This window comes from Protobothrops mucrosquamatus, unplaced genomic scaffold, assembly GCF_001527695.2.
Source record: "Protobothrops mucrosquamatus isolate PMUCROS unplaced genomic scaffold, P.Mucros_1.0 scaffold1746, whole genome shotgun sequence".
Classification (NCBI taxonomy): Eukaryota; Metazoa; Chordata; class Lepidosauria; order Squamata; family Viperidae; genus Protobothrops; species Protobothrops mucrosquamatus.
The window spans coordinates 307,917-319,368 of NW_015387888.1; the positions used below are offsets into that span (position 1 = coordinate 307,917).

General features: G+C 41.0%; 1 protein-coding gene across 1 annotated transcript in view; it reads right to left on the reverse strand.

The window, feature by feature from the left end:
• Nucleotides 1-92: 92 nt before the first annotated feature.
• Nucleotides 93-11,452, reverse strand: part of LOC107293837 (interferon-induced protein with tetratricopeptide repeats 5) — a 16,897-nt gene continuing 5,537 nt past the window's right edge. Inside the window, exons 2-3 of the mRNA XM_029285471.1 lie at nt 8,911-9,660; nt 93-153 (exon numbers count right to left, since the gene is read on the reverse strand). Of these exons, the coding sequence (XP_029141304.1) occupies nt 93-153; nt 8,911-9,599 (750 nt within the window). The 5' untranslated portion in view covers nt 9,600-9,660. The remainder of the gene's footprint in view (nt 154-8,910; nt 9,661-11,452) is intronic.

An 11,452-nucleotide genomic window follows, 5' to 3' on the forward strand; every position in this document is an offset into this window, starting at 1 on the left:
ACAAACCCATCAAAAGCAAAAGAGGCTCCTAAATTAATGCCCTATTCTTTCCAAAATAGTCACTGCATCACCACCATGATCAGTGATGCCCTCTAAACCTTCTCTGAAATAAAGACCTTGCAAAAACATTCTTCATATCTTCTCTTGGGAAATCTGCATTAAAGATTTGAAGGAGCAAACTACAATATGGTGTGAATCCTTTTGCTGCAATTTCTGAAATCTAATGTATGTATGTTGGTTGAGGACTCCATGTTGGATGAGACCCATCACAGATAAATAATTTGGCTTACTTGGAATTATCAACAACAGAACCAGTAATTAAGTCTAATCAACAATTTGGAATGTGCTTTCTGAACTTTGGTAGGTTGATTTGGATGAAAAGGTGGGTTACTTTACCTTGCGCTGAAACTGATGAAAGGACACAATCAGTTTGTGTACAAATTGTTTAAACTACGTTTGCAAATTAATTCAACAAAGAGTTTGGTTTCTAAACCAAAGATCAGCGAGCAAAATACTTTGTTTTATCAAGCAACAGTGAAAATTGAAAATGACCACAACATCAAAAGTACATAATTCAGAACCAAGAAGAAGTGTGTCCATGCAGCTGGATATCTTCAGTGGGACTGCTACTAGTGAGATGATCCTGAATAAAATGCCTTACAAATTGTCTACACATAAACACTGCTTTGGAGATACACTTGGGGGCATAAGTATCCAATAGTCAATTAATCCCTCTTTCCCTCCTCTCTCTCTTATATTTCTAAAACATGTTTGTAAGAGTTTGGATCAGCTGCTGGCAAAATATCCTCAATGGGAGGAAGAGGAAGGGGAGGACAAGTCTTCTGCCATTTTCTTTTGATTTTTTTTTTAAAAATATGTTCAAAGTTGAATTTAAATTCCTACCAAGACTTAGCAACACAAGTGGTGGAGTTCCTGATACAGCAATTTCCAAATTCTGTTGCAGATCAGATAGTATATTCAATAGTTGAGCTAGAGATGTTGAATAAATTTCCATCAAATCCACCAAGTATTTGGCATACAGCTGAGAGAATGGCAAACATCCCCATGCAGTAATAAACTTAATGAGCCATAAGATTCCTAGCTGTTTTTATATTTTTGTAAATACAACTACATCTGCCAAATGTGCAAACATTTGAAGTCACAAAGGCTGCTTTAGGAAACAAACTTCACTAGAACAGTGTAACTACACGATTCATTAACAAGCAAGAACTCCTATGTGTAGAAACCTGTTTAAAAAGGACCTCTGAAGTATCTGATACTCCAAAGCAGGGATCTTCAAACTTGGCCCTTTTATGACTTGTTGACCTCAACTCCCAGAATTCTGGGAGTTGAAGTCCACAAGTCATAAAAGGGCCAAGTTTGAAGACCCCTGCTCCAAAGCAATGTTTCCAATAATGGCAACTTGAAGACTGGGTGGCTGGGGAATTCTGGGAGTTGTCAAGGTTGTGCTTACTTCGGCAGCACATATACTAAAGTTGCCAAGGTTGAGAAACACTGCACCAAAGGATTTGGTGAAAACCAATTGGAGCCAACACCCATTGGAGTAGCATAGGGCAGTTTTGACAACCCCACAGTGTGGTTTCTAAATAAGCCTTAATGTACTACTTTATTGCTTTATCCTTTAAAATGAGTTCTTAGTGTCTTCTTAATAACCCAGGAAAATCTTGTGACATACTTCTGTTTCACATGCTAAAAGTAATTAGAGATTAACATGACACCACTAGGAAATCCTGAAGATAACTGATTAAAGGTGTGGTTGCAACTCCTACCTCTACCAATCTCTACCAGGATTTTCCACTGCAGCTAATGCAGCCATACCTGGAAACTTTATTACATTTAAAAACATAGAAATGTACTATTTTCCTGTGGGCAGTAAAAAAAACCCACAAGCTATTGTTCCAGTTATAGACTCCTGTTGGGAAGGATATGTGTGAATGCATCCAGCATCAATAATGAACAGAATGGATTTCAAATGCATTGAATAGTAAACCTCTGACCTCCTCAGTCTTTCATAGCCAATTTCCAGTGTATATCTAATCCAGGTGAAAGCTTGTTCTTTGCCACAAAATAGAAGACATGTTACACTGGGCCCTAATCAACAAAATGAAATTCAGCATAGAGAAAAGTACTGTCAGATCCCCAAATCCTTATTGTTTCCCCTGCATATGTACTCTAGTTTTGGGGCCTGCCATTCTGAGGGGGGGAGGGGGAATTTGCTTTCGCTTGGGATAATTTTTGCTTTCTACTTTTCCTCTCCCACCTCTATCCACTTGAGCAGGCATGTCAAACTGCCGGCCCACGGGCCGGATGCGTCATGCCGAAACCGCACCCACCCCATTGCTGGCAATTGGGAAAAAGTCGCAATACGTCGCACGACGTCACAAGACGTTGCGAGTTTGATATGCCTGCACTTGAGAAAGGAATGTGTCTCCCTTATCAGGGAGAAGGTTACAGAGAAACGAAACTGGAGAAGACCTTGAGATGCATGCCAACTGTGCCAGTTAACCGCACATCATGCCACCTGTAGATTAGCTAGATTTCAAATGGACATTATGACTTTGGTGGGAGGAGGAATATTGCTAGTTTAACTATACCATTTGAGCGGGATTTTCCCCAGATCTCGCCTTGACTTCCCTACTGTCCCTAACACCTAATATAAATTTCCTTTTGAGACAATGCCTGTTTCAAGAGTTCTGCTTTCTTGGGTGGTTAGCTGAGGTGGGTCCTTACAAGTAGAAAAACCAAAAGTACAGATATAGATTAGGTGAAACCTGGCTTAATAGCAGTAACTGTGAGAGCAATCTTGGAGTCCTAGTGGATGATCAATTAAATATGAGCCAGCAGTGAGTGGCAGCAGACAAAACAGCCAAAGCAATCCTAAGTTGCATTAACAGAGGGATAGAATCAAGATCACATGAGGTATTAATACCCCTCTATAAAGCCTTAGTAAGGCCACACCTGGAATACTGCATCCAGTTTTGATCCACACATTATAAAAAAGATGTAGAAACTTTGGAAAGAGTGCAGAGGAGAGCAATAAAGATGACTAGGAACCTGGAGGCTAAAACATATGAAGAATGGTTGCAGGAATTGGGCATGGCTAGTTTAGTGAAGAGAAGGACCAGGAGTGACATGGTAGTATTCTAATATTTGAGGGGTTGTCACAGAGAGGAGAGGGTCTACCTATTTTTCAAGGCACCTTAAGGCCAAACAAGAAACAATGGATGGAAATGGATCAAGGAGAGATTCAACCTAGAAATAAGGAGAAATTTTCTGACAGAAAAATCAACTAATGGAACAGCTTGCCTTCATAAGCTGTGGGTATCCCATTACTGGAGGCTTTCAAGAAGAGACTGGACAGAAATGGTATAGGGTCTCCTGCTTGAGCAGGGGGTTGGACTAGATGACCTCCAAGGTCCCTTCCAACTCTATTATTCTGTTTATTCTGTTAACAAGGATCTCCAGAAGAATCCCTTGAAAAAATCTGAGACATATCAATGGTTTTGCAGATAAATGGAGGCCATCTAAACCAAATATGACATTAGAGGGTTTACTGTGCCATGACATATAAACCATATCTGTGTCCTCCTGTTCTGTTTTTTTTTCTTGGTGAATACAAATTATTTCTAAGAATGAGCTCATTTGCCTCATACTATGGAGATCACTTCATATTTTACATCTCCACCATCTCTATTTGCTACATTTTAATCTGTTGCAAAAGACAAACCATTTCCAGCTGAAAATTCCTCTTTCTGAGAGGAAAAAAAAACTTCCATTATGCAGCAGACTTAGCAAAATCTGATGTAGGCAAGCATTTCTATGTAAACAATGGGAGACATTTAGCATGTGTGTTATCCTTTCCTGTGGTTTACTAGCCAACAACTCTTCATTTCTTCGATTCAGTTGTCCAGTACCAAGTAAACTATGTTTGCACAACTTTCTTTCTTGGCCTGAGTGTTTCTGCCCACTGAGGAAGTGGGTCTAATTTTGGCCAATTGTGTGCAGCACAACAGCATCAAAATGAATACCATAGAAAACCTACTACAAAACTGAAAAGATGCAGTGTAGCTGCTAATTCTAAACCCAAGCCAATCTACAAGTAACACAAAAGACTAGTTCACACATTTTGACTAGTTCACATAACTTTGCAAATCATGGTTTATTGACAATCAGCTGGGTTTATGCAATGTGGTATATACCATGGTATACAAATAATAGTGGCTAGGATGTCTTTCTTTCTAAAACCTAGCAAAGTGTATAAACCCAGCTAGCAGGTCTTGAAAATATAAGTTTCCTTACTGTTACCCTTGCCACACAACTCTATCCTACATTATTAAATGTCATATCCATTCATATTCAAAGGCTAGTGACACATCCATTCAACCGGCCCAGACTCTGTTACTTTTTAGGAAGACACTGAAGATGGATGTTCCCTTGGGTGTTAGGGCCAGAGTATTGATGAGCAGGTCCTGCGAGGTGCGACATATGATGGGGCTCCCCCCAAAATTTATGTTTTCTTGCTGGGACTTTTGTTTCCATTTACGCGATTGATTATATTCTTTTATTGCAGTCCCCCTATTTTTGCAAGTTGAGCAGCCTTGTAAAGAACTTAAATGAATGACTAATCATCTCCCTGCAGAATCAAACCATTCCACTTCTTCATTCCACCATGTCAAGATTTCTTTGCATTCATAGGAAGCCAACTCTCTCTGAAGCTCAGGAGGGAATAAACCTTCAACTTCAGAAGGGGAAGTTTATCTTAAAGAGGTGTGTGGGTGTCCTTCCACCATTTAAAAAACAACATGGTCCAACAGCTGTTTTATTCCCTTGCCTGATTTATATAAGTCTATAAGCTCAGTAAAAGACGCTCTATGGTGATATGTGTATATGGAAAAAAACCCACAACCATTCGCAAGGTATCCACATATAGTGGCAGAATGGTGAATGTAGCGTTGTGATGTAGACCCATTTCCCCTCCCGAAGATCTGCTTGTCCTAAGCAGAGATGGGATTGTAGCATATCCTTTCAAATAGAGATTCCATCACAATGGCTGTCCACCATCTTGCTGGTTTTGACCCCACCTCCTCCACAGCTTCTGCTGACCATTTTCATAGATTTGATGGGAAAATAGTTGTCAGTGCTGCTAACATTGGATGTTCTTGCTTTGACAACTTATGGAGATCCAGTCTTTTTCTTTCTTATACTTTACTCTTAGAATTAGATGATACTGGGGGAAGGGGAGGAATGTGATGGGAGTTAGTTAGACATACAATATTGTAATAAGAGCTGATGAGGAATCACCAGGAAAAGAACTGGGCGGAAAGCCAGCATTTCAAACTAATTGGAGAATATGATTTATGACTGTTAGTTGTAGGAGGGAATTGTGCTTTGATTTATGTGATGAAGGGAGGGGAAATCAGATTTTGGCTTCAACTATGTACGTGCCAAAGCTATGCTGCTCGAATAAAGATTCTTTAAGGTAAACAATGCCTCAAAGTTCTTTGAAGAGTTTCATCTGTCAGAACCATGACAGTAGTCTTGTTAGAACTACAAATCCCAGCATCCCTTACCATGCGCCGTGCACAAGGAGCTTGCTATTCTCCTGAGAATTGGTGAAGAGAGGTTTTGTTTTGTTTCTGGTTAATGCAGTAGACCAGTGATGGCGAACCTTTTAGAGACTGAGTGCCCAAAAACTGGCCCCGTCCCTGCTCCACCCCCTGCCCTCCCCCCACCCCGCCTGCCCGCAGAGCCACTCACTGCCTCCAGGGCCCGCCGCAGATCGTCCAGGCAGCCCAGCAGCGCCATGGTGGCCACGCCCTCTGCCCGTGCCCTGCAGCATCAACTGTGCGCGATCGGGTGTGAGGGCAGGGCAGGGGGTGTACGCTGCCTGGCTGCCATGTCCTTGGCTGTGTTGTTCCGCGTGGGCCACACTCGGGGGTGACTCTCCTCCAGGGGGGCTGCTGGTGAGGAGGGGTTTGCGGGGGGAGGCAAGGCTGGGACAATAGCATGTGTGCCCACAGAGAGGGCTCCGAGTGCCGCCTCTGGCACCCGTGCCATAGGTTCGCCACCACTGCAGTAGACTATGCAGAAATATGGATTTGCTGATTAAAAAGGACTAAATATGGGAAGAAAGGAAGTATGAAATAACTTTATAGGAGAAATAAGTTTGTTTTACTAACTGCTGCAAAGATCATAAATCGCTTCTCAATATTTTTCTTTTTTCTTTCACTCGCACTATTTTTCACACCTCTTTATCTTCTCTTTTTTCCACTTTTATTCTATAGTATTTCTTATTTATCATTTATTTCTGTGTAAATCTTAAATACATGAATAAATAATCAAAGGGGTAAAACTGATCTTCTTGCAGACTCCTGTGACTTTCAAATACTGGGGGAAAGGTGGGAGAAGTGAAGCAAAGTGAATACCAGTGGAAACAGAAGCAGCTTTGGACTTGCTTTTTAAGCTGCAAAAAAAGACTTTACTGCTTTTAGAATTCCAAAAGGGGTGCTGCAGACTTATCAGAAATAAGGACTCCAGTGTAGGGTGGCCAGCTGGACTAGGGTTCCCCAACCTTTCTGGCTTTGTGGACTGGTGGTGGGGAGGATGGAGGGGATGGTTCTGTGCGAGCGGTGGGCAATGCATTTGCCATTCACACAAATGGTGTTTTCATGTGCTCATCTGCTGCTCATGCAAATGTGTATGTACATGCACTCGCCCACTTATGTGGCCCAGTTCTGAACAGCTCAAGGCCAGGTAGTGGGCTGCAGCCCAGGGGTTGGGGACCTCTGGAATTAGAAGACCTTCAAGGTCCCTTCCAGCCCTGATTCTCTATTGTTCCAAACACTTATTTTGAAGTTTATTACTCCAAAAAACAGAAATTGACTTTGGCAACAAAAGAATTGTGGGAAGTCAGCCTCCCAGAGAAGGAAATATTAAAAGGGCAGAAAAATATATTTCCTCAAAGGATCCTAAAGAGGCAGAAAAGCATGCCCAGTTTTTCTTAATAGCCCCAAGTCTCCCTTCCCCAAGCAGAAACCAGCTCTGCAGAAATGCAGATGTGATAATCTTGTCAGAAAGACTGGAATGAGGAAACTGGGATTAGGAAGAAAGATCCCTAGAATCAACACCAACAATTTAAGAGTCATCAGCCTCAGCCCCAGGGAGGCAGGATATAACCCTTGGGACATAATAGGATTAACCCACCATCATCAGAATACCAGAAAGGCACACTCAGACTCAGGTCAAAGTTCATGCCACAGGAACAACTCCAAACAAAAGGCTCCAAAGGGTATAAAAACCCACTCCCTACATATGCTCTCTCTCTCTCTTTTCTTCCAGAGCCATCTTTCTGTCTGGCTCTCCTCTTCAATAAACTGCAACCTTCTTTCTAAAGCAGTCGCCATGTTGTTTATTCCCGGCTTGGACTGAACCATGATGAAGACTTTTCCTTCAACAGAATGAATGAATGAAAAGAACTAACGTAAAGACAAGAAAAATAACTGTTTATATTTCACATCCAACAACCTCCTTGAAATATTGCTCACAGAACAGTAACAGTATTTTTTTTCTTTTTTATATTTTCCAGAATGCAGCAGAGCTAGGAATATTCTGTCCCCTAGTGTTGAGTCTATGGAAAATCAAGCTTTTGATTGATAGTTGAGCAGAATTACATCTGTTTTGGGATGTTATTTGCTCATTTGTAGGTTCATACAATGAAATATGTATTTTCATAAGCATGATAAATTTTATATGTATAGTATATGTGTATTTAAAACATTTAAAGTTATAGTTTCAAACATATTTTCTCAGAACAGATGTATGTACGCAATAGGACAAGTGCAGGAAAAGTTCCTGGATCAGATACTCGTGGCCCTCAGAATCCCCTCAAAACTTCCAGTGTAGTGGTAAAAAAAGAGGGACAATTCCAGTGTACCTTCTCAAATATATCTTACATAATTGAAAAGAAAAACATTTCATTCCCAGATCCCCAAATGGGGGGAAATTAGCTCTGTCCATGTTTTTAGGTGACATTATTCACTTTACATCATTACTGTATCCACTATAATCCCTAGTGAATATTTCTTGTTTCCATGTTTCTTCAATGATCCTGTTCAGATCCAGATAAGGAACTGAACAATATGGAAACTTGGAAAAGTACATGGAGAGAGTTCTGGTAAAAGCAGGCCACCCAACATGAAGCCAGCTGAGAAGATGCTGGATGAAACATTGTTGAAACATGTCAACATTCAAGTGTTTGCCATTAAAATACACATTATTTATTTGATTCTAAAATACAATAAAAGAATAAAGTATAAACAATCAAAATATAAAGAAGAATATAGAATCATACCTCCTTCCTTCCCTCCCTCCCTCCCTCCCTCCCTCTTTCTTTCTTTCTTTCTTTCTTACAGTATGGCAGCATACTGTAAGGACCCACCCCACTTTGCATCTTAAGAAGACAGAACTCCTGGAATATTTCTTCCAACAGGCATCTTTATTAAGAGAAAGCTGGATGTAGGCATTCTAGACAGGACTTGGGTTCGAGCTCTCCAATTCAAGGTTTTAAGGGATCCCCCATTAGTCCCACCCCCGTAACCCCCTTCTCCCAGCGACAATTCTAGGCATTACATTCTCACCCCCTTTTCCTCATTGCCGGGAGGAAACTTCAAAAAGGATTACATGAAAGCTAATGACCCCCATTGTTATTGTTAGTCCATTTGGTGATATCCACATTCAGTCCCTTTGAAGTAGGCTGAAGGAAGTGAGGGCCATAAAGCCCCTTTGTTCACCCCCTTCCCTTCATCGTATGACAGAATCCAGAGCAGACAGAAATGCGGGTTTTCATAGTTGATAACTAGAGATGGAATATATTTGGATTCTGACACATACCTTAATATATAAGGAATGTCAGGATGTTTTTGAAGGGCTTCTTTAATGTAGTTTTCTCCTTCTTTCATTTTGTTTATTTCTTGAAGCTTCATTGCAAGTAGAGGAACAACAAATACATCATCAGGATTCAGTTTTACTGCAAGCCTCAAAGGTTCCAGTGATAACTCTGATGGCTTTTTGGCAAAATGATCTTCCAGGCGGTATACTGTAATTGCATAGCCTGAGTTAAACTCTGGGTTTTTTGGTTCTTTTTCCAGTGCTTTTTCAAAGCTCTCCTTGGCCTTTTCGTAATACCTGCTTCCAAATTTTAGAAGCGACCAACCCTTATCACAGTAGATCTGTGGGAGCTCCATCTTATAAGAAGATGCACTTCCAAGTTGCTTGCAGATGCTTTCTACCTTCTTCATGTAGGTTTGGGATTCAGTAAGATTGCCCATGTGGTAGTGCACCCAGGCATAATTGCCCCATGTAATCAGGCTTTTCTTTTCAACATCCCCAGGATACTCTACAGGCACAGTCTCTTCAGCTTTCTGTAAGTTTTCCAGTGCTTCTTCCTTCTTGTCGTTCAGGAATTTCACATAGGCAAGAAGGTTATAATTTTGAACTTTGGATTTATTGATTAAGAACTGGATCTGCTCAGCAATTCTTTCCTCCAATTCACCGGGATGAATATGCTCTTTCTGCAACATCCATGTAAAATGGCATTCAAACTGTTGGAGAATCTCCTTTAAATCTTCCTGGGAGAGGAAACTACAGGACAAAAGAAAAGACAATGAGAGACATTTACAATTTGCAGACAAAGAAATTCAATTGAAGAGTACATTTTTATACTACTTTTGTATTACTTTTTATTTAATGTATAGAAATCAATTAGTGATAATTAGGCTATGTATCTAGATCAGGGGTGTCAAACTGCTGGCCTGTGGGCCGGACACGTCATGTGGAAGCCGCGCCCACCCCATTGCCAGCAATGGCAAAACTAGCCCGATATGTTGCGCGACATCAAGTGACGTCACGAGTTTGACATACATGATCTAGATTATATTCCTTTGTTATATTTTCCCATCATAATCTCAGGACTAACTGCATATTAAGCTTTATGCCTCTCCAAAATGTATTAAAACGTCTATGACTATAGTGTGATCAGTGTTCAGGAATTCATTGCAAAATATGAATGAACTAGACCAATGTTTATTAAAGTATGGTCCCAGAACCTCCTGAGGTCCCTCAAAACCTTCTTAAGAGACCATGAAATCAAAATTATTTATCAAATAATGAAGATATTTACAAAAATGTAAAGCAATATCATTCTTTTCATTTTTTAAAATTTGTTAAAAGATAAAGATAGTATGTAGGAAAGACCTTGGGAGATTAGGCAGAGACTCTGCTAAGGGAACACTCAGATGAGAGACAGCATGACCCACAAATGAATGGAGGGCTGGACAAGAGGTTTAAAAGAGACTCTCCCTAGTTTTTCACACTGTAGAAGAGTGAGGGAAGGGGGGGGGGGAGAAGGAGATTCTGTCAATGTAGCTTTAGAATAGAAGAGAATTAGCTCATATGGTTGTGAATCCTATATGGCAGTGATGGCGAACCTTTTAGAGACCAAGTGCCCCAAAACCGCCCCCCACCCCGTCCCTGCTCCGCCCTGCCCACTGGGCCACCCACCACCTCCATGGCCTGCCACAGATCACTCAGGCAGCCCAGCAGTGCCATGGCAGCCACGCCCTCCGCCCATGTCCCGCAGCAGCATCTGCATGCGATGGGGCGCAAGGGCAGAGTCTTGTCCCCGCTGCCCAGCTACCATGTCCTTGGTTGCGCTGCTTCACGTGGGCCGCACCCAGGGGCGACTCTCCTCCAGAAGGGTTGCTGGTGAGGAGGAGGCCGTGGGAGGACCAGGGCTGGGGAGACGGTACGCATGCCCACAGAGAGGGCTCCGAGTGCTGCCTCTGGCACCCGTGCCATAGGTTTGCCACCACTGCTATATGGTTTACAATGTGAGACTAATAATAGAGTTTTTGCATGAAAATATTTTATTTATATTAATATCTAATGCTTGAATATTAGTTTTATATAATTTGGTAAATATTCTACAAATGTGTCAGTGTTAACTTTTAGGAGTCCTGAGAGCAAAATGTTTTAAAACACTATTATTCTAGCCTTTCCCAATCTGATGCCCTCTGATAGGTTGGTTTTCAATTTTCTGTGCTGCCTGGGAATTCTGGGAGATGAAATTCAACATACAAGGCTGACTTGAAAGGACTCTATTTTTTTTTTAATTTTAAATTTTATTGAAAAGCAAAAAATTAAAAACATTGAACATGGTAACACAGATTTGACACTTATCTCATTTCACTATTACCATAAATTACTAATGAGAAAAACCTATACAATAACATCACTCTAATCACAATCTTGAATTATCTCAGTACAATAACTTCCCTGCTTTTCCCCCCACCATCTGTAAAATTTGTTCCAAATTTGGTAAAAAACCGTTTCATCCTGATTTTTAAGTCTTCTAGTTAACCTATCTAATTCTGCG